The following is a 23508-nucleotide window of genomic DNA, read 5'->3' on the forward strand; positions in this document are numbered from 1 at the left end:
GAGAGGTGAATGGAAGGAGAGAAGGAGATAAAGAGGGTCAAGAGAAGAAGAAAGTGGGTGCTGAAAGGGAAAAGTGGTGAGTGAGGGATGGAGGAAGCCGATAAGACAGAGGGAGGATGAGAGAGGGGGAAGGAGTGGAGTGAAAGAGAGAGGAGGGAGGGAAGGAGAGATACGAAGGTACGGAGAGAGGATGAGCAGGTAGAGATCGAGAGGAGGAGGGAGGAACGGGGGAGGACTGGAGGAGGAAAAAGGAAGTGAAGGGAAATGAGGACAGAAAGAGGAAGAAGTGTGAGTACAGGTGTACAGGAAACAGAAAGGAAAAGTGAGACAGAGAGAATAATCTGTAAGCTGATGATAAGTCAAGTGTTATAATCAGAAACTCACTCTGGGGATTTACAGCCGAGACCAAATTCATTAAGCCAGTTAACCGTACGCTTTAATTTGATTCGTAATTTTGCTCCGCTGATGTAAAAGCTCCCAGCAGACTCGCCGTTCTTACTGATGGATTATGGGCCGTGCCTCGAAGGCAAAACGCTGCATTGAACAGTTCCTGCTCTAAAGTGATGAGGTGAATGTAGAGTACAGTACATTCATTCAGATTATCTTTAACTCCCTGCGCACTGGAATGAGTCTCACAGGTGAACAATTCATCCATTTCAGTGATTATTTATGACAGAAACGTGTCGCAAGATGCAAAAAAAAAAGAGCCAATAAAAAAAAGCCTTCTGTTTATCGGCCAGTTATTTGTTTTCAAAATGTTAAATTTGGAGTTATGAAGTGAAGAAGTGTTTATCCCCACTGTAAATTCCCATTTCGAAGTTCTCACCTAATTTTATTCCCGATATCCCTCAACACAGAAAGTCAAGACGCCCAGAGATTTTTAATGGTACTGAAGGTTTATGGTCGTCAGCTTCAATTATTCCATTTTCACTTTTTTCTGTGAGTTTGGCGTAGGGTTATAAATACTACAATACCCATGAGCCTCAGGTGGCGTTGCTATGGGAGACAGTCAGAGGTGTGAATCAGAGAAAGCGTAGGTGTTGGGCTTTAAACGGCTGAATTTTTAATTAAGTTTCTACAAAGTGTAACCTTCAGGTCGGGGTCACTGTTAGCTGCACGTGAACAGACAGAATTCTACGCTTTCTGATTGGACGTGTGTCCCTGACATCAGCGTGCAGGTGCACATCATGATGTCACTCATCTATTGAGTTTCATTTACAGTATCTGCATGTATCTACTTCACTTCTCAATTCTGGTTTTAATTTATTTGTATATATATATTTTTTTTTATTTTATTCTATTTTCTATTTTTTATTCTATTTCTATTTTTCTATTTGTTCACTTCACATGCACTATATTACTGAACATCCCAGTGTCCTGACGTATTTATCTAGTTGGTGAAAAAATGATTGTACAACCAGTCTTGTTCAAACAGTGGACGTCTCATTTGGAGAGACTTTTCTGTGGACAGAACAGATTAATAAAGGAAGAGGCTGCTGCAGAGACCACTCCACCCTCAGCAAATATCCTGTGTTTGTATAGCTAACACACACACACACACACACACACAATGATAGAGTCTATGCACCTCTCAGGCTTCAAACAATCAAGTCCCATCCACACAATAAATCAGCCTCCGTCTCTTACCAGCCTGCAGTCCGGAGCAGAAGGTGGAGGAGAAGTTCTGCAGCGACAGGTCCACGTCAGCGGCGGTGGCCAATCCCAGCAGCCGGGGCAGCAGCGCTGCAAGCGACTGGACGAACAGCCTGGCGCTCTGCTGGTCGGCCTCCTGGTTGCGGAGCAGCTTGAGGGACAGGGCGGCGGTGCGCAGGGAGCGGTGGCCCGGGCAGTCCCGAGGGGTCTGCTGCTCCTCGTCGGCCAGCGAGACGTTGTCGGATCCGATGTCGGACACGTCGGAGCGCCCCGAGTCCTTCTCGGCAGCCATGGAATACTGGTCACATGAGTCAAACTCTGTCCGCGACAGGTCCTGCTCTTCCATACTGATGGACCGACAGGTACATCACATTAATTATTATGTTCACCATTTTCAAAGCATACTGTCAGAGATCAGATTGACTTCCTGCTTCCAAAAGTTAGTTTTCTTAGTATCCTGAAATGACTTCCTGCAAAGAGGGAAATTAAACTACCAAAGGTGCGTTCAAGCAATAAATTGTGTTCCACTGCTGCAGTGTTAATTTTCTTTTTTTTAGCATTTTAATAGTGATGCTAAAAATGTGTTGATGGCGACCACAGTATGATAGAACTTTGCATTCCCGCCTGCCGCTTTATTTTTCTTTCCACCAGATGGCGCCAAAGTCCAAAATTTATCTTGAACTAGCTAGAAGTACAGAACATCACAGGCTGCTCAAATACAGCAATGATTGTACTTTTGCCTGCACACGTACGTACACACACACACACACACACACACACACACACACACACACACACACACACACACACACACCTGAAGTTGCTCTCGCTGTATCGTGACCCTCCTCCGTGGTGCGACCTGGTCCTGGACTCCACAGACAGGAAGTTGGTGATGTCGGGGTAGACGAGGGCGTGACTTCGCTGGACCACATCGGGAGGAACCACAACTCCCCTTTCTGCGACTCCTTCACCTCCACCTGCTGCTCTTTGTTTATCTCCTCTTCCCTCAACCTCACCTGCACCTCCTTCCTCCACCTGTTGGATCCTCTGGCCCGGCTCAAGCTCACGTCTGGTCCCCTCCTGGCCACCACAGGATGACGGCAAGGGGAGACGTGCGTCTTCCCCACACTCATCAGGAGTGGTATGACCCAGGCCAAGCTCCCCCACCTCCAGATCCAGGGTGGTTTGGCCCGTTTCGGTGGTGATGCTGATGCTAATGTCGGGGCTGCGCTCGGCGGCCCCGGTGGAGGCCATGTTGGAGGAAGACGAGCTGGGGTCATAAGGAGCCTGCTCCGAGGACAGGATGTGTCTCTGCCACCTGAAGTCGGCCTCGTTGATCTCCATGGACTCGCGCGTCGACTCCGTCCCATCTTTCAGATCGTCCAGTCGTCTGAGGAGAAGTCGAGCCTGCTCAGGTTGGATGCCGCGGCCCTGCGACAGCTCGTCCAGCGCCCCGAGGAGAGCGCAGGCGCAGGAGACCGAAGAGTAACACGCCTCGATGCCCCCCTTCATACAGGCCTCTGTCATCCCGTCCATCACTCTGCAGAAGGAATCACAAACACACATCTGAACTGCTTTGCATGCATTCAGCAGAAGTTATTCAATTTTTATTCTGGCTAATTATTTAAATACATTTGTGGTCGTGATCTGGGCTTTCGTAGTGAGCTAGATGTATTATTTGAGCATTTTAAAACACACTACGAGCCCATGCTAAGATTACAACATGATGTGCTTTTGAATACTCAACTAAACTGTCAAAACAAGTCAAATAAAGAAAAAAGAGAGAGAAGTGAAAGTTACAGTTTTAGCAGGTCCAGGTGGGACTTCCTCTTTGAGAAGGAGCGCTTCCTGGTTTCAGGCTCAGCCACGCAGGGACCGGCCAGGTCGTACAGCCGCTGGGGACTGCCCAAAATCTAACACACACACAGACACACACACAACAATCACATTGACTTCCTGCTTTCCTGGTTCGATGAGCTTTTTGGATACTACCACCAGATGGAGCCAAAGTCAGAAATTTAACACGAAGTAGCTAAAAGTACAAAACATCAAAGGCTACTCAAGTACAGTAGTAGTACTTTCAGTTGTTGCCTGCACACACGTACACACACACAGCAATCGGTTGGTACATGCATTCACATTAGATGCCTCTTTTCCAAAAATGTATGCAGTCACGATATTGTACATCCTTTGTAAGTTTGACTCCACAAAACAATGCTGCTGACTAAAAATCAACTACGATGAATTATTTGTGAAGTGGAAAAGAAATCAATGGCTGCCTGAAGGTAGAAAATCAATCTGGAAAGTTATAGCGATGAGGCCAGAACGGCGGTCTCATCCTCCCACCTCCTTCATGATGCGGATGGCCTCGGTGCGGTGCTGAGGAGGCGGGTACAGCAGGATCCGGTGGTACAGCGACTGCAGCACCGGTTTCATCGACTCCACGCAGCTCACCAGGCGCACAAGCTCCGCCGCGATGTAACACACAGTCCGCACTACCGGCGCAATCCTGGCGGGGGCGCTGGAGGAACAGCCGGACCCTCTGCCTTGATCGGATACCCCTCCACCGGAGGAGTCCACCTCCTGGCTTATCCCTGTCAGAGGAAAGTGAGGAGGGGCATGAGGCGTTGTACCTGCATCTGTTTACCTCTACAGTCTTTGACTTCTAGGATTCAGAGCTGCCTTTACGATGCACATTAAACACAAACTTTTAAACTGTTAAACGATGTTTCTGTCTTGATGCACAACACTCAAACTGACTTAAAGTACACTAACAGCAGCGATTTTGTTTCTCCAATAAATCCCGTTACCTAGACTCAGTCTGTCCGAGAGACGGTCTCGGTCCGGCGCCCCCATGTAGCCGTGATGGGACGCGATGGTTTTGTCGTTGACGGGATTTCCCATGATCGCCACGAGGGACGGACACAGCTGCTTCCTGTGGGCAAAGCATCTCTTATTTCAAATCTTTGAACCTCTTGTTTTTGTTTGTTCTTCATATTTCCATTCATACTGTTGCTTTGTTCTGGAGCAGCTTGTGTGGGATTAGAGAAGTGATAACATGTCTTACCACACAAGGTCGGTGAAACCTCTGGACAGGTGCATCGTGGGCGGACAGCTGCTGAGCATGGACAGGATGCACTCCAGGTAGAGGAGCTGCAGAAGCTGGTTACCACTGGAGGGTGAAAACATTAGTCCGGTCTCATCGGCATCATATTTAATCATGCTTTGATCTAATAAGCAGCTGAAACTAGTTACTTTTTAAACCTTGTTTTTACTTCACCCCCATTATTGATTTGCCTCATTTGTAGTACAGCTACAGCTGAGTACAAAGCCGCGGCAGTTAAAACCAGGTTCAGCTAATCTGGATCTTGCAGGGGTTTAACACACAGCTGCCTGATTGCTGTGTCACAGATTCAGCTGATCAGCAGCTAAACTGCAGCTTAACTGGACGTACAGTAAATGATGAAGCTGGCTGATGTAGACGGTCCGGCCTACGCAGGGGATCCAAGGCAACTAACATTAGACTTCTTTTTAAAGAAAAACATCTCGGCCAGGACTAACCGGCATGAAGACGAGAGACAGCCAGAGCAGACTGTTCCAGCACACCAGCTAACGAAACACCATCTGTTAACACGTCTCTTTTTAGAAGCATTTTGTTCTTTTACGTTTATATATCATCAATTAACATCAACATCGTTAACAACACTGCATCACGTAACGACAGACTGCAGCGCTACCTGTCCACCGACTCCAGCTTTTCACAGAAAACCGTCAGAACCGTCACCACATCTTCACACAGAGCCTGGCTGGTAGGAGAAACATCTGCAAACACACACCACACACACCACAACAAGGTTAATTCACAGCACCTTCTTTATGTTAATTCAATATGTACATGAAGTAATTAAATGCATTCCTTCTTTCTGTCTCACTTTTCTCTCTCTCATCTCCTCATTTCTCTGCAATGAATAACAGAAATCAATACCTTCTCTGTGAACCTGCTTGGCTCTCTGCCTGCAGGCATCCATCTAAACTGCTCGTGTGTGTGTGTTACTGTAGGGTACCATAAAACCGCCCTGCCAGTCTCTCTGTGAAGGTGTGTCTCACTACCTGCAGACAGGTGATTACAGTGGCTTAAAAACTGCAATAAAGCAGCTTGTCGTGCACAGTAAAGAAGATTAAAAGTCCACAGCCACGAGCGGCTCCACAAAGCTTTTATTCTCACTGCGCATGAGAAAACAAGGCACGCTGGGCAGAGGAAAACCGCTGAGACTTGAGATTCTTACCACCAGTAAGTTTTGTCCTGAAGGTGCCACCAAAGAAAAGACCGTCGCGTTATCTCAGTCAAACCGATTTATCCTTCAGAATTCAAATGAGCACATTTCTCAAAATGCTGAGTCATTATAAAGGTTGGGAAATCATACTCTACATGTGTCCGTCTTACACTCACTGGCCACTTTATTAGGTACACCAGTCCAATTGAATGCAATACAATACAAATGTTCTGCCTTTGTGATGCCTATAATGTTCAGTTTTCCAATTATATGTTTTAGCATTGAGGTCAAAGTGATGGTGTCGTCCAGAGCTGCATTATATTCAAAGGTGTTTCTAATATTCTGCCCCTTTAATGTATGTAAATAAGGACAAAAAATGATGTACACCTCCCAATATAATTTGGTCCAGTAAAGCATCCTAATTATTTAAATAAATGTTTTATCTAACGTTGAATGATGGTGACTGAGCCTATGCCCCACTGATGCAGAATTTATGTATTTCTAGTACTACAAATGGAGAATCATCAAAAAATGTGGTATTAAGTTACAGCTGATGCAAACTGAACATCTCCTACTGCTGCAGTGTCACATTAAAAGCATTTAACTGCTGAAACACCACCTGACTGTTATTATGAAACAGTCACAGGAAATGCAATTTGTTTGTCAGTGAGCTTTGCACGTCCTACGTTCATCAAACATGCTTCTACAAAACTAGAAAACAGTCATTTTCAGCATTTCTGGCAGCGGATCAGTTTGACATATTGCGGGGAGCAGTGGAACGAGAAGGAGCTTCCAGCGAGCTGTTCGATGAAGAGATGCAGGCTGCCCACCTCCAACTTCTGCAAGGTAGCCAACTCCTTTCACCGTCACCGTGTCCTGCTGTCTGCAGACTCATGCACTTTGCAGCAGGAAACCAGATCACAGTTGCTCACAGAATGATGGAAAAAGGCCAATAATGGTAATAGTTTGTGTTGCTGCCCCCAGAATTCTGTGACCTGTCGTATTAAAGTGCGTCTGCTGTTACCACCAGTGACTACAGGGGTCGTCAAATCAACCAGGACTGAAATCTTCCACACTGACACTGTTACCTCAATCAAAACATAAAAACTTATCTACACCTTTCCACTAATAAAAAGGGAACATTATAAATGCTGTAAAGTAGAATTTCTAGCAGAGGTATTGAATGTTAATAGATTGTACAGGTGTACCTAACAGGCCACCGAGTGTATGTTAGAAGTACATTATATGATCATATAATGGAAGTGGTTACAGCCCTCGAGCAGATGAGGAGAGCTGCAGAGGTGGAGGACAGTACTGGTAATGATGTACCTCTTCTGTGCAGCGGCGGTGCAGTCACCTCGTCTCCATCTGCACCCTGTGGAGGAGAGCACAGCAGGAGGGGTGTTTACTGTGTGTCTTTTTAACAATCAATGCAGCCGTGATGGGGTTTGTGACAGGTGATAAAAAGCTGAGAAAGTGTGACTGTGAGCCGAGTCCCCGTACAGAACTTACCAACACGCAGCATACGGCCATGTGTGTTTCTAAATGCCCTTCATGTGTCTGTGTGTGTATGTTACAATATTTGCAATATGTTTTTATGTTATTAATATTTGTTATTTCACTCTATACTGCAGACTCTGACACACTACATGTCATTACACCTGTAGGCTGAATGGAAATTAAAGATGCATTCTGGAATATTTTTACTGTCTTTGCAAAAATCGAACCTTAACTTGTAAACATTTTGAGATACACCCAAGAAAATCTTACAGAGCCCGAGCTGACATCTTCAAAATGCTTGACATGTTTCACCCAAAACTTCATTTTGGCTTAAAAGTGACACATTTATTAATTAATTGATTAAAATTGTAGATTAAATGTCCAACAGACAGAGCTGGCCTTGTTTCTGTTGTGAATGCTGGGATGTCCCATGCTCTGTGAAGCAGTCATCTTGTGCCACTGTGTTGTGTGTGTGTTTTGTGTGAGGGTGTGACCTCTTGTCTGTGTCGCAGCTGTAGCGTCAGGTCTCCCAGTATCTGACTCAGTGTAGCTCTGACCGCCGTGTTGATGCTGCGCTGGTGACAGCTGGACACGTAGGTCTCGATACACACCTAAACACACGCACACGCGCACGCGCACACACACACACACACACATAAACACACCTCTGTCAGTGTTTGATCTTACTGATGTCTGAGTCACAACACAGAAGTTGTGACGCACAGTCCCACAGCAGCATCACAGGCCGACACTGAACTATCCAGGCGACTTATGAGAGGTTTCCATGGCGTCACAGGTTACCACGGTGACCAGACAATGCGAGGGAGGGGGCAGGGGGATGTAGGGTCAGTGTGTGAAACATCCTCCGGCCAGATAAGAGGGTCACAGAGTAAATGTACGCACACACACACACTGTTGTTATTATTTTGTCCCAATAGAATCTGCAGCAGCTTTTCTGATTGTAATTTGTGATGTTTTCTGGTGATATTAAAACACTGTAGAGAATGTTTAACACTGATAATTAGAATATGAAATTGAATTGAAAAATTCAAAAAGATTAAATGCTGGAAAATTTATTTTGGTAGTTAAATGAAAGCGGTGGCAGGTGATCTGACCGGACAGTAAACCGAACACTTAAATATCTAAACACCCTGAGGCATTCGTTTGAAGCTGATTTAGTTCATGTCTGTCTGTGATTGATATTGTTGGAGCTTGTTTGGATCAATGCACGAGCCGTGATGAAGCTCTGCCACTGCGAGGATTTGACTTAACGGTCAGATGTTGGAAATAAAACTGGGATTGGTTAAATTGGTCCAACACTGCTGAATCCAAGAGGGACTGTTCAACTCCACAAATCATTCCAGAGGGTTTAAGGGAAGAAATACAGAGCATGTCAGCACTGAAATGTGCAAACCAAGATTTATTTCACTAATTATCAAAGATCTGTTCTGTCCTCTGAGAACAGAGGGGCAGAGAGCCAACAGGCCCTGCTGCATGTGCAGCTGCTAACAAAGACCATCTCTGCCAATTATATTCAGATTTGAAGTCTTGGCAGCCTTGTTTACCACCTGTGCCTAATCAATGAAAGATCAATACCTCCTGCATCATTCGGCCTTCCGGCCACAGTGAGTGTGAGTTGCATGAGATGAACCGCCTCACAACATTAAACCTATTAGCTTCAGCAGTTTCAACACTTGCAGCACTTGTGAGCAATCAATGTTCATTTTTTAAAGCTGCAGTTCGGTGCACGCATGAATAAGACTGAGGCTTCATACTTGACTATTTACAGCTAGAACAAGTTGTGATCACAGATGTTCGGGGGGGGGGGGGGGTTCATTCATTTACAAAATGTTCAAAAGCTAGCATGTAGTGTTTTACAGCCATGTGATGAATTGTAGCTCCATGTGTACATTTATTAGCCATTATAATTCAGTTACTGTAGCTGTTATTGCAGCGAACAGGCAGTCCATGTGTTGAACATGTAAACTTAGAAACAAATGAAAAAGCAACAGCAGTTGCTGAGAGAAGAAGAACCTGCAGCTGGAACAGAAGCTAAAATGACTGCAGCTGTTGCTTTCTTTGGCTGAGGATGGTGACGATGTCATGCCTGCATCTGCAGCACCAACCTGCAGCTGCTGCTGCTACTTTCCTGTCCTCTGGGTGGTGCAGGCTGGCAGTTGGAGGATTGGAGGAACAGCTTCTGCTGCTTGCTAAACATGAATGAGTGAGTTACAAACCAGCTTCCTGTGTTAGCGCCTAAAATGCTGCACAATGCAACTTTTCAGCTTTGCATTTTGTCTACATATTTGTATAACTAGAGTTCAAAACTAAACTGTTAATTGGCAGTTTTAGGTGACAGGAATTATCTCCAACGATGCAAATCACTTTTCATGTGAGGGATGAGATCATATTAAAGTATCAAGCTCCAGCTCCTGCTGGTTGAAGCTGAATAAATCCCTCAGCGCTGCCAATCCCTGCATTAAGAACCTGGACTGAGCCTCACTGTTTGTCTGGGATGTTGCTGATAATGGAGTGGTGCTGACAACCTCTCCAGTCACCCTGAGTTATGACCCAGCACAAACAGAAACACACACACACACACACACACACACACACACACACACACACACACACACACACACACACACACACACACACACACACACACACACACACACACACACACACACAGCAGATGGCCGGCAGAGCCCATTAACACAACATGTTGACCAGGTTTTTACGAGCTGTTAATGGACATCACACATCACCTGGGTTCAGGAGCTGCTGCTGCTGGGGGGAGTGAAGTTATACAGGCACGCTCTGCAATCTGAGAATCACAAACTCACCCCACAGTCTTCAAAGGTGGCTGTGAAACCTGAATTCTGATGTGATCCAGTTTAATGGTGACAAAAAAAAAGCCTCAAAACATCCCTGGGAACTCTGGAAACCAGTCCCGGAGCAGGATCTGCTTCTCCAGAGTTAATGCTTATCCTCAGTATGTTCTAAACACACGACTCGCGTGCTGTTCTGTAGCTCTAAAGCTGCACAGACTGCACAGAGAGTTTCTGCAACATGCAACACTTCTCTGGAAAACACTGAAAAAATAGACACTCGTGAAGACCATTATGCTGCAGGACTTTGTTCAGGGGGGTTTTACGGGTGTCTTGATGCTATTTTTTGCTTTGGAATCCACAGTAACTGCTATGAATCCAGGCTGCTATCCTGCAGAGAGATCTTTCAAGCCTACATGTGGTGGGTTTTAGATACTTAAAACCTGGAGTGCTCTTTTAGGGCTGCGCAGAGCCTCTGAAAATCTCCTGCAATCCAGAGAGCACCTCGACAAAAGAGATACAGCTGACTGCTGAGTCGAAACACACGAAGCTGGAATTTCTGTTCTTTATTAGTCTTCAGCGTTTTAGTTAATTGTTTGTGTTCATCAGTGTTTTCATGACCACAGTCACAGACCACAAAATAAAGTTCTGTTGCAGAGCTGGAAGTGAAATACACACTTTACAATCTGTTATTCACTTTCAGCAACAGTACTGAGCAACAATCAAGGTGAGCAGAAACTTTAGAAGCAGGTTTAATGAAGCACAGCGTGCACATTTGTGTTACTTTACAAACATATTTCAGCATTATTCTGATATTTCAGCCTGAACAAATCACTGGTCCTAAATTTTATTTCAAAGTTTTTGGTTCATTTCATGTATTCTGATATTTAAGATATGTACCTTCATGGGCGCCAGTGAACCCCTAAACGTTCTTCAACCAGGCAAGTCCAGTATGTCACAGGCTTGTTTTATGGCAGATATCTGTCCTGTATATTTTCATGCCTCTGTGCGTGTGTGTGTGTGCGCGCACACAGGACCACTCATTTCAACCCTCTGAATAATTGATGAGATTACAGCATGAGACAAGGCCTTCGGGTGAGCGGGGACGGAGCAAAGCTTTATCTTTAAAAATAGAGTGAGCTCATGTCGTGCTTGTCCTTTAAAAGAAAAAAAAAGGTGCTGCTATCTGTCGTTAGTTCGGCCTGTGACAGTCCAATCAATCAAAAATTGATGCCACAATTTTGCCTTGTCTTCGGGTAAAAGTTAAGAACTCAGCAGCAAAGATGAATATCTGGGAGATACAAACAGTCCCACCATCAACAGAGACGGCTAAACCCTCGGCTACGTCTCAGATGCTCCTCCACGTTCAGCTGTCTGGAACATTTTCAACAGCAGCTGAACAACGAGCCTAAAATGCTAATTTCTGCATATTATTGATTAGCATTGCGAAAGCAAAAGAAAGTCCCTGATTGTTGTTTGACGTAAAACCTCAAATTTGTGCCGACGAAGCTGATGTGTATCAAACAGAATGTCCTACCTCAGCAATGCGCAGGATGGAGTCTCCATTAATGTCAAAGTTTGGTGAGTAGGTGATACACAGCAGGACCTGCACACAGGAGACAGACACACAATTTTCTACTTTTTAAAAGAGAATGAAGTCGGTGAAATTGGGCAGAGCTAGTGAAGGTAGAGAAGACACACACCAACATGAGGCTGAGCTCTGAAGAGGCCAAACCATCAAAGAGAAGCTGCACTGCAGGGCTGCTCTGCTGCCGAGCATATCTACATCTCTTCACTCATTTTAATGCCGGCCTGCTCCGGCTGAGCGTGCAAAATGAGGCAGAAGAGCAAAAGCCAACATCTAAAAATACACATCAGCTCAGAGCTCAATCAGGATCCACGAGATCACAGGATCCGAACACCCACAGGTCGTACCTTCATGACCTCCACCTGCAGGTCTTCATGGAGAGACGGGGTGACTCTGATGGCCTCCAACATCTGGCTGAGCAGCTGCTTCTCCAGGACCTCCACCTCCACCGCGACTCCTCCCACAAACCTGTCCTCACACAGGAGCTTCTGATTGGAGGACGGCAGAGGGAAGAGGAAAGACATCAGCCAATCAAACCATCTCCTCCCGATCATTTATCCAGATAAAGTCAGAATTCAAACTTCATTTTCTATTTTGCTGAATACTGGAATTTGATGCTGGTACACACTTTTCACTATTTATCAGTGGTTGTAACTAGCGTGAGTGTAAAAATTCTGATGTTCTGGGTGTTTGAAGTGAGACTACAGTGCTAATTAAAAGCTAATGATATATTCTAAAAGATGATGTAACAGCAGCACAAACAGAAAAGCCATAAAGCCAACAAAGTGACTCAGTGATGTCGTTCACACACCATTACCTCGCTATGGTTTGCTTGTCTGGTCATACTCGACCAACTCGGCTGCTGTGACAAAACCTTGAGTGCATCGAGTTGAACAAGGCTGCATTTTATTGCTTATGAATCAACTGCAAAAGGAAGACTGTTATTTATTCTTTTAATTGAAGCTGATGTTGTTGCACACAGCAGATTCTGTGCAGAGCCATTACTCTTTAAGTAAAGAAAATAAAAGTGCCGTGAGAGAAATGATCTGGACCGTGCTGCTGGATATTACAGTACCTGCATTCCACTTAGTGCCATCTGTCCCAGTTTGGTGTTTTTAGACTCCAGAGCCATCTGTAGAGGCAGCAGGCAGCGCTCTCTGCAAGCACACAAACGAAACTCTGGAACATGAATGCTTTCAGTGCAACTTACAGACCTGTGGTAAAGTACTGTTTCCATCACACTGGCTAAGACAAAGAACCAGCTTTTGGTTTTCAAATCTGTCGTCCGTCTGACTCGTGGTCCAAAACACTGCAGTTCTTATCATTCTGGATTTAGTCCAGCCACAATCAAACTACAAGGAAACAGATGACTGACTGATATTTGCATGAACACAACCAGAAAGATTGCATGAAAAAAAAAAAACGTCAATCAATCCCAATCAGCAGCCTGAATTTCATCCTGTTGAATGTGTGACGTGTTCTTCCATGACTACATCCCATAGTGCCTGATGCAGTATACATTAAACCCTGGTCATAGTTTACCTCCCCACAGCGCAATGCAGGATGTTTATTGTCTCACAGCTTCAGTATTTAATAAGAAGTGCAATTTTGGTGGAAAACAGATGAGCCGAATATGAAAAGATCTTGACCTCCATCATGAACTCCACATCAGACTCCTCCTCCTGCTTGATGATACCGTATGTACTTCAAGTTCAGAATATTAAATCACAACTAAGAAGAGGATGATTTACGTGAGCTTCTGTCCTCTGTCTTCACATTTCATCGACCCCATAAACACACAGAGTATCCCCCCATCAGAGTCGTATAGACTCTGTGTGTCTCTTCACTACATGTCTCCTCTGTCATCCCTCCTTGTCGTGATGCTGAAACTGAGATTTCTGTAAACCACGCAGTTAAAACAGCAATAAACATTTGCCAATAGCATTTTTGGAAATTTGGAAATTGTACATAAGAGAGTGGACGAGATCTGTGCCTTTGTGGGGCCGATTCTGCCTCGAGGCCACACAGGCGCAGGGATGTCAGTGCTGACGGCGGTGGGGCTCGAGATGCAGTCAGGCGGTCGCTGAGTCTGGGCTGTTAGCGCCCAGCGAAGGCTGAGAACCTGTCACTACTGCACAAGCTAATTAGTTTCTGACAGCATCAACGTCAGCCATTTCTAACGTGGACTCTGCAGACAGCGACGCACCGAGCGAGTCCACCCAAAGCCAAACGATAGAGGAGGAGGTTTAACGGCAATCTGTTGCCTTTAATGTTGCTCCTTTCGTCCTGTTTGTTCTTTACGTTTAATTCTAGACGTCACTGATGATATCTGACGCAGTGCAAACTAACATTTATGTCCGCTCCGGCCCAATGCTGAGAAAAGTTTATTTATGGATTCACAGATGATAAAAATAACTTGGATCAGTTAAAAATAAAATGTCCTGTCGTTTTTGTCCTCCACTGTAGGACAGAGTCGGTTATGTAACCCAGCATAGCAGAGCTGATTGTTTTCTTTCCCTTTCTTCAGTCTTTCTTTGTCTCGTTTTCTGTGCACAGTCGCTCGCTCTCTGTCTCATTCTCAACATTCGCAGCTGGTTGAGTCACCGTGCTCTGCGGCTGATAGCGGGCTACAGGCCTTTATCTCTGAGCTCTCAGGCTGCTCTGAGCTGTCACGGCCACACTGGTTCAAATGGGCTGCGAGGAGCCGCCGCTGGCACGGTACCCAGCGGCACTTCCTGACAGCTCCAGTGAGCTCAGACGCTGTTCACGAGCCACCGAGAGCAACGAATGAAACAGCACAAAGACAACAGCATGCAGATACAGTGTCCGCTTCATAAAACACAAAGAAATGTGGAGAGAAAGGGACAAAAATCTCAAAGTCAACAGCAAAACAAAAACAGATCAACTGCTCACAAATGTTCAGAGATTATTTACATGGCAGAATGACTAAAAACACTCCGTTTAAAGCTAAATATACACTTTCTCAATGAAAACTATCGTAAATCTATCAATCAGGCACTTCCCTCAGCATCTACCCAGCAGAACCGCCCCATCCTGCTCTGCTCCGTCGCTCAGTTTGGGGGTGTCCTCTTAGTTTGAGTGGCTGAGAGCCCATTCTGTAACAGAGGCCTGAAAACTTTTAGTAGAGACTGAGGATCGCTGGCTGAGAACCGTCACACTACATTACAAAGACATTATCATCAATATTTAATCTAATAATCTCTAATAAAACAACAGGGGTTATTGAGTGAATAATTTATGGGGCGTTGAGCTGCAACAGCATCCACAATTTATGGCACCTTCATCACAATCCAGCGAGCGGCGGCAGCATCCCTCCATCCACTTTACGCTTTACATTTACATTTTATACGTTTAGAAACTCTTAACCAGAACATCGGAACAACAGATGCAAAACACAGCCCCGTGTTCCTGCAGAGAACTTCAGGTTTGAGCCCAGCTTCTAGCTACCTCAGTCACAAAAAAACAGCTGTCTGAGTGTGTACATTTGATTTTTCCGGCATGATTTAATAGATGTGAGTACAACCCTGATTTTAAAAAAGGTGCAGCCTTTCCAGGATGATTCAGACCCAATCATGATGCTATCACCTGTTACCAATCAACCTGTTTACCTGTGGAACGTTCCAAACAGGTGTGTTTTTGTAGCGTTCCACATCTTTCCCAGTCCTTAGTTGCTCCTGTCACAACTGGTTTGAAACATGTTGCTGCATCAGATTCAGAATAATCAGATATTTACAAAAATCAATGAAACCTGCAAGTGGACCTCATCCCCTCCAACCTGCTGTCATCGGTGTCTTCTTGACGCAGGAAAAACACTTCAATGTGTTTCAGTCTTTCTCCTCCTTTTTAAAAACTAACATGACAAATCAAAATGATAATAACCGTAATGTACCATCATAACATGCAGGTTTAAATGTAAAGTGAATCACCACCTCTTTGACAGGCTCAGCTCCATTTTTAAAGCAGAAGGTTCATATCTGTTGGAGGGCTGCTGTATTGGATTGCAGGATCAGACAGATGTTACCGTGTCCAGCTCCTCTACTCTAAATTCATATATTCTCTGCAAGTTATACTATTGTGTTTAAACTGAGTGATGTGTAACACTCGCTTAAAGACACGCAGCCTGAGTTCAGTTCAACATTTGCATTATCATGCCAGGGATTATTTGATCATTCAAATGAACTCAAATCATAAAGTCTGTGTAAAACAGAGACGTGCGAGCCGCAGCGTTCAGAGAGGAACAGTTTGAATTTCATTATTCACTTATCTGCTCCCTGCAGTGACAGCACGGGCTGCACAGAAAGGCGAAGCTAACTCGTCCTGCAACGTAATTCACGCATTTCAGCTGGTCCGACGAACCTCCTGGCACACCAGCGTTTGGAAACACACTACATGTTTTTTATTAGAGGGAATATTTTTAGACTGTTAAATGCAGCGAGTGCAAACTAAATCTGTGATATTTAACTTACCGAAGCTGTGAAGCGGAAATCTTGGCTGATCCATTCTGGGTCTCGAGGGTTTCTGGAATTTAATGCAACAAAGAAAAGACAAAACTCTGGTTAACAACACCTGACAGGTGTGCTGCATCACACACATAAACCATAAGAAAATTTCACTTTCCAGCTGTTCAGTATTCGGTTTGTTGAGCTCAGAAAGACCAGATGAGAAAAATGAGATTTTCTCTACTCAAATTTGGTTCCCCACACAAAAATGAACGTGAACGAATTTAACGATGCTAGCTCGCTAGTTAGCATAGAGCAGTAGTTCACATGAAAAGGCTATGAATTAAAAGTTCACATGTTGAACAGCTCTGCAGAGAGGAGTTCACACAGTTAAAGGATGATAATATTGTATTTTTTGTGTGTGAACAATCCCACATAAACCTTCCTGCGGACAGAAATACTCTGTCGCCAAGTGTGTATTAATTCGCCGCTGAAAATAGTCCAAAGAAATGCTCTGTTCTGCTTATATGAGTAACTTTGCTTCGATACTTGTGCCTTTTATTTCACCTCGGCTTCAAACTTTCAGCTAACAAGGGACACACTGCTGCTGACATCTCTAAAGCGCAGCACAAATCTCCCGTAGCCTGCATGTTTCAAGGTTCAGTGTACACGAGCTCGCCCTTGCATTGTATACGGCCATACGTGCGCCCTGTGTTTCTGTGTGTGTGTCTAAGGCGGCGATCGCCTGGAACTTCCTTCACATTCGCAGACAACTCGAATGTTTTGGGCGCGTCTCCAAACAGTTCAGGGCAGGTAAAACACAACTGCAACACAGAGCATGAGACGGTGTGTGTTTCTCACCACTGAGCCCTCAGTCTAATCACACACCCGGTCCCAAGGTCTGCAGCTCACTTTGGCTGCTGGGTTTAAACATGGCCTTGGTGTGTATGTGTGTGTGTGTGTGTGTGCGCATTAATTCAGTGTGTATCTGTGTGTAGCACTGCATGTACCTTCATCAGCACAATCTGAACCCCTTCCCTACTTGCTGTCTTACAATTTCACCTGCCACCAAAAGGTCAGGCCGGCCCAGCACGCCTATTAATTCTGATAATATCTCCGTTGACGTCAGCAGAAAGCGTTTTTTTTCCTTTTCTTTGGGATTGTTTCTAACCGATCCAGCGTCTTGTGTACTGAGCAGAGGCCGTTCTGCCTTGTGGGGAGGACTGAACCGTGCAGACACAGTAATGGTCTTCAGTTCTTCATGGTTTCCAAGTATGCAAGATACTCCAAGTCATGGTCCTGCAGAGTCGAGCAACCTTTCAACCTTTTAGTAGAGTCAGAGAGGACTCGTGAGTCAGCGATAATGTCAGTGTTGATGACTGTTATTGTTCTGCTGCTCTGTCTTTCCTCTATTAGTCTGCTGCGAGACGGGAACTGGCAGCGGCCTCACTTCTCTTTAATGCCTTCTTTAAAAGACGATCCTGCAATATTTAAAATTCAAAAAGCACAAACAATATAAAAACCACTGAGAGTCGAGTTACATTGTTCCTGAAAACTGCCTGTGAGGTATTAACTGTCTGTCTGTAGAGTTTATGGTGATCTTGCTGCACTTCATCTCATTGTTTTACATTTTATTATTGTTCCTGTAGTCACAGCAGACTGAAGTATGAAGCTACAGGTTATTGAGGTTACTGCATCCTGCTACTGAAATATAAACCTTTAAATTCATTTACATAAGATATACAACTCAACATGACGCCTGTTGTTTCTAAATCTTGCTTTTTCTTGTCAGTCTGCCCTCAAATGTATGATTAAAAGTCCTGATAACTTCATAAACAAACTGTCTCCTACAAACTGCAACCTAAAATCAAATTTAACCATTAAATTAAAACATTTATGAGAATTTAAAGCTGTGTTTTGGTGCATGATAAGTTTATTTAAACTGACTGCATTTTAAATTAGACGGACAGGGTTTTATTTTCAGCCGTGCACGTCTGATCCCTCAGAGCCAGCGTCTCAGAGCAGCAGGTGCAGCTTTTACTCCTGTGGTGGATGATGGAGCTTCCCACCAGCACATGCAATATACCTCCACAACAGTTTCAGATAAAGGCCTGTGGGTGTAGCTGTCTGTGTCTTAAAGGCTAGCAGGTGAACACGGTGGCAGATCCCCCCCCCCCATCACCCTGGCCCCCCTCCTGCAGCCGGAGCGCCGGGAGGCGGCTGTGCACTCACCGCAGGCGTAGACGCAGGCATCGCGGATGGCTTTGTGTTTGTGGCCGGACGCGTCTTTCTGCAGCTTTCGCAGGATTTCCTCCATGCTGGATCCAAACAACAAGCGGCTTTGAAATGTCAGAGAACAGGCACACAGGTCCCGGTTTGTGTACGTGTGGGGGTTTCTGCGCGTGGTATTTTAAGGGTGCAGTGACAGCATCCCTGAACCCCCCCGATGAAGACGATGATTCATTCCCAGCGACCAGCCAATGATGTCAGGCCAGCCGTCAATCCTCTGACGGTGGAAGGAGGAAGCGTCTGAGCTTCCTGCAGAAATCCACCGCTATGGCCTCCAGACAGAAGAGCGGCGATCATCTGACATCTGACAATCACGCGCTGTCACTCATTCAGAGGTGGAGGGGTTCAATAAATAGACGCGCTGCTCTCATCCTCGACATTTATTCCTCAGGGCTGGCGTGTTTTGAAATCCGTTCCAGCTGATACTTGTGTTCCTCATGCGATCCAGATCCGGTTCCTTCTATCCCTCAAATCAAGCTGCTTTCACGACAGGAGGACACTACAACGCCCTCCGCTAAAAGGTGGATTTCTCTCCAATCTGGCAACACAGTATTTACGCCGTTTCCCCGTGGGGAAGCTTGAAACTGTGGCACGGAATCGGGAGTCACTGGAATGGGATTTCCAGCCTTAGAGGGGCGACAGGTGGAGGAAGCTAACGCAGAGCTAGCTGCCTTCAGAATAAAAGACGTGTTCACACTAAGCGCGTCTATTGAGTACAATTAATTTTTAGTTTTTTCTATTACATAATTTCATTTACATTTATTTATTAGTTTTGTATTTTAAAGTGAAATTATCTCTGCTGTCTGGCATTGAATCAGGAACTTCCTGTTTAACATTAGCAGGTTAGATGCTATATTAGCAACATGACAAATTAAATAAATGAATACACATTTATTCATTTATTTATACTGACCTGCCCATCAAGTTCGTGTGAAGGGGCAATAAAAAAAGAGCAAGACAAACATGTCAATACAAAAAAAGTTAGCTGATGTTAGCATGATGCTAAAGGCTAAGTTATGTAGCGTTACTGCAGCCTGTGAATACGTTTGAAGAAGTGTTGTGTGGCCTCATTGTGATTTTGTTAGCGTTTTAACGAAGCCGACAGGTTTGAACAAGACATTCAGCCAAACAACTGTGTAGCGTGTGCTTAGCATTTGAATATGCTAATTTCTAGCATGTATCATTTAGGATGTTAGTGTGACATTTCCATATTTAGCATGTCATTATAACAATTATCTAAACATTAGCCGTGTTTCCATCAAGCTGTTTTAATGCATGTTTTGAAATATTGTATTTTCTAAATGGAAAGTTTTTATGATCACTTGTGGTGATTTTTTCCTGTTTCAAAAAAAGCTAAATGGGAGAAACACCTTTGCTGAAGGTAGTGAACAGAAATCACATGACTGATCAGCTGTTTCTGCTCCAAAACCAAAGAAGAAGAAGCTGTTTCCATGTTTTTCTCAACATTCAGAAATATTATAGCCATGCATAACATATCTTAAATTACAAAATTTGCGGAAATGTGCCTAATTAGCTTTTTTTTTTTCGTTTCGTATAATTCCTTTGATCTTAACTTACCTGACTGTAGTGGTGATGAAAGGGCAGGTGATCTTTAAATTCGGTAGGATTCATCCTGCATGAATTATTAACATCTGTAGCTCACACACCTTTATTACAATCCATCCAGACGTTTCCAGGATACTTGCTAAAGTACTTCATAATGACCTACGTCACCATCCATACAGACACACGACGCATGAGTGAAAATCTAAGAGACCCACAAAAAGGATCGAGTCTGTGATGCAAATAATTTGTGCATTGGCACAAATTATTATTGCAGTATCAGAATCTGCAGGTACAGGACTGAAAGTAAACAAATTACCAACAACCTGGAGACCATGGACTATATTATATCAGTACATATATTTGTCAAAATTTAATTAAAAAAAAACAATACCAAAGGAACAAAAACATGACCTTCATAAATACATTTTGATGTGCTCAGTAAACTAAATTTGTAGTTGTGCAGGAGGGAGGGAGATGATTGATATTCAGTCATTTATGTATTCATTTATTCATATATTCATTGGCCGAACCTTCCCGTTCCCATCAGGATCATGGAATGGGCCAGTGAAGGAATAAGACAACAAAAGGAAGGTGAGATAATGAAACGAAGAATCACAGATGGGAGGTGAACAACAGGTATTCAAAGGTCATTATATGAAATCCCAGCAGGTGGATTAAAACTGCGGCCTGCAAAGAGATGAGAGTGATGAGTCTGATTGTAAACCTGGCATGAGCGTAAGACTGATTCTACTCAGACACACAGTTATCCAACCATGACTTTAATTAGCACGAGATCTTAAAAGACAACAACGAAGCAGGAGGCTTTTATTCTAAAGTCTGACGAGCTAAACGCCACATAAATATGTAAGATTTATACTTTCCAGATATAATAGAGTACGTGGAGCCAATGTCATTCTTACATTTTAATTAAAGGGGTGTTTGAGAGCCAGAGACTCATCATCCTTTTGTTGTTACTGATGTAATGTGAGCGGTTAATGATCTGTCTGCTCTTTGTAGGCTCGATAAGAAGTTCCTAACAGATGTGTTTTTATGGTGGCCCATATCTGATTGATTAATGCTTGTGTGTCTCCTGCTTGACTTTTCTAAACTGTCCGCGAGCCTTATTTTTCACACACTGCGATGAAAGTTTCAGACGGAGCTATTTTTTTGGAGAAGAGATATATTTCATGGCCAAAAGTGTGTGGACACCTGTACATCACGTCCATATCTGATATTTGAACGGGTCATTCCAAAACTTATCCTGCTTCTGTAACGGCCACCCCCACAAAATGACCTTTAAGCGTTTGATCGCCCCACGGTTGAACAACTTTGAGCAAATATGGTCATAGAGATTGTCAGCAACCTAATTTAAAGTTGCTGACGATACTAAAAATGCTAGCATCAGGGGGGCACTCAGAGTCAGGACCATAGTTGCCACTAAGCAGGTTGACCTGCTTCTAATACACCAATTAATCATGTGGCTTAAACAACAAGATATTTCTTGTCATGGTGCTATTAAAATGTAGCTGATGTGAGCAGGTTTTGATGCTTTGACGGCAAATTGGTGTAGATGCAGGCATTCTTCCACAGCTCAGGATTCTTTACGTGAACTCAAGATTGAAAATATGTTTACAGCCTTTAAGAGAAGCTTAGTTATTCCCAGAGCTGCACACACAGGAGCTCAGGCGTGGTGTCAGGTCAGCAGAGCACTGTGCTGAGGTGCTGCTGGTGTCAGCCTGCAGCCTTTGGTGGTTTACATTGTCCAACTGTGCTGCTGCTATGGGTCAAAACAGGCCTCTGAAGCGAGACGTCCTTTAAAGCAGTGTGACCTGTTTAATGACAGACTTGTTTGTGCAGAAGGCTATTTTTTGCAGCCCACTGGACCCTGATTAAATGTGACTTTGTGGGGGAAAAAGTCACCTGCTAAAATCACCATTTCATGTGTATTTTTGTGCTTTTTTTTTTTTTTTTTTGGTAAGACAGGGTTTCACAAATGTTTTCATGTCACAGGCACTTTATGTGGCCTCAGACCTTCATATTGCCATAAGATGCACCACTCACTTTATCGAGTAATTATTATTTAAGAACACAGGAGTCTCCAAGAGGACCCAATATAAATCTGAGGGGTCCCTCAAGAATAAATCTAGCTTATTATCTCTGCCAGTTATCGGCCAATTACGTGTTTGGCCGTGTGTGTATCAGCAGCTAATCGCCCATCAATTTTCTGTGCACATGTTTGACTGAATGCCTGAGGCCTCCTGTGGTTGCGACGTTTCACATTTCAGATTCTTTTGTTTCCATTTTCGATTTGAAATTGATCTTTCACATCACTGATGTCTTTGAAATGTGCACTCATGCACACACACAGCCTGGCTGCACTCCCTGTTCTCCACCCACATGCCCCCACACACACCTGATGGAGATCTACTGAGCGAATTCTTCCAGTTGCTACTGACTTTTATTTAACTTTTGACCTTTTGTCTCTGGAAAAACTGAAAAGTTTTGTCTTCTTCGAACAAGAAAATTCTCTTTGGCTGAACTTCATCAGCTGTGGTGAAGGGTCACTTCATTTTGAGGGTGCACAAGCTAAAAAAAAACCTGCAGTGGATCAGATTCAAGTGAAATACAATCATGCTGTTTGCGGGCCCCCAGGAATTCCACTGGTGATCTTTCAGGGACCCAGACCCCTCTGGGACCTAAAGCATTTAGTCATTTTTAACAATTAATTCTATTGATGAATATTGTCATTGGTAGGTCTTGTAAGAGAAATACATATACATTATACTGCACTTTCTTTACTCTCCAGTCTGAATAAATATACAAACATATGGTCTCTTACTGAGAAAAAGAGGGGGTTCCAGCACTCGCACAACATGCAGGAGAGGCTTATGGCCGCTTGGGGGCGCTACTATGCAAGGTTATTGACGGCATTAGCATCATATGCACGTATGGGGTTATCAAACAATTGGACCCAAATTAGAAAATGATGAAAAGGCTTCGGGAGCAGTTTGGGTTGCTGCTCTCACCTCCAGCAACATAAATCTCGTATGTTGTCGAAGTGAGATGAAGGCAGATTGTGTATCTTGTCCTCACACGCAGAATTTAACGCCTCCTGCTTGAATTGAAAATAGCAAAATGACTTGATGAGTCAATTGGGGGAAATCAGTTCTTCAGCTTCCTCACCTCGGTTACATAACGACCGACCCTCTCCATGAAAAAAAAAAAAAAAATCCTGTGTGCTCTCCTTAAAAGTGACATGATCAGAGTTAATCCCTGAATCAAATCATACAGACAGCTGAACAGAGACTGTACTGCCATCATCCAAAACTACGACAGAATGTTCCTGA

The 23508-nt window shown here is 44.1% G+C and overlaps 1 protein-coding gene across 1 annotated transcript in view; it reads right to left on the reverse strand.

The window, feature by feature from the left end:
• The window catches only part of arfgef3 (ARFGEF family member 3), a 44010-nt gene extending 25050 nt beyond the window's left edge, over positions 1 to 18960 (reverse strand). The window contains exons 1-14 of the mRNA XM_041947308.1: positions 18539 to 18960; positions 16334 to 16385; positions 12922 to 13003; positions 12194 to 12334; positions 11796 to 11864; positions 7922 to 8038; positions 7257 to 7302; positions 5391 to 5475; positions 4721 to 4825; positions 4464 to 4588; positions 4000 to 4247; positions 3454 to 3566; positions 2468 to 3193; positions 1648 to 2000 (exon numbers count right to left, since the gene is read on the reverse strand). Coding sequence (XP_041803242.1) covers positions 1648 to 2000; positions 2468 to 3193; positions 3454 to 3566; positions 4000 to 4247; positions 4464 to 4588; positions 4721 to 4825; positions 5391 to 5475; positions 7257 to 7302; positions 7922 to 8038; positions 11796 to 11864; positions 12194 to 12334; positions 12922 to 13003; positions 16334 to 16385; positions 18539 to 18623 — 2347 coding nt within the window. The 5' untranslated portion in view covers positions 18624 to 18960. The remainder of the gene's footprint in view (positions 1 to 1647; positions 2001 to 2467; positions 3194 to 3453; positions 3567 to 3999; positions 4248 to 4463; positions 4589 to 4720; positions 4826 to 5390; positions 5476 to 7256; positions 7303 to 7921; positions 8039 to 11795; positions 11865 to 12193; positions 12335 to 12921; positions 13004 to 16333; positions 16386 to 18538) is intronic.
• Positions 18961 to 23508: the final 4548 nt, after the last annotated feature.

Source organism: Chelmon rostratus, chromosome 11 (genome assembly GCF_017976325.1).
Source record: "Chelmon rostratus isolate fCheRos1 chromosome 11, fCheRos1.pri, whole genome shotgun sequence".
NCBI classification, from domain to species: domain Eukaryota; kingdom Metazoa; phylum Chordata; class Actinopteri; order Chaetodontiformes; family Chaetodontidae; genus Chelmon; species Chelmon rostratus.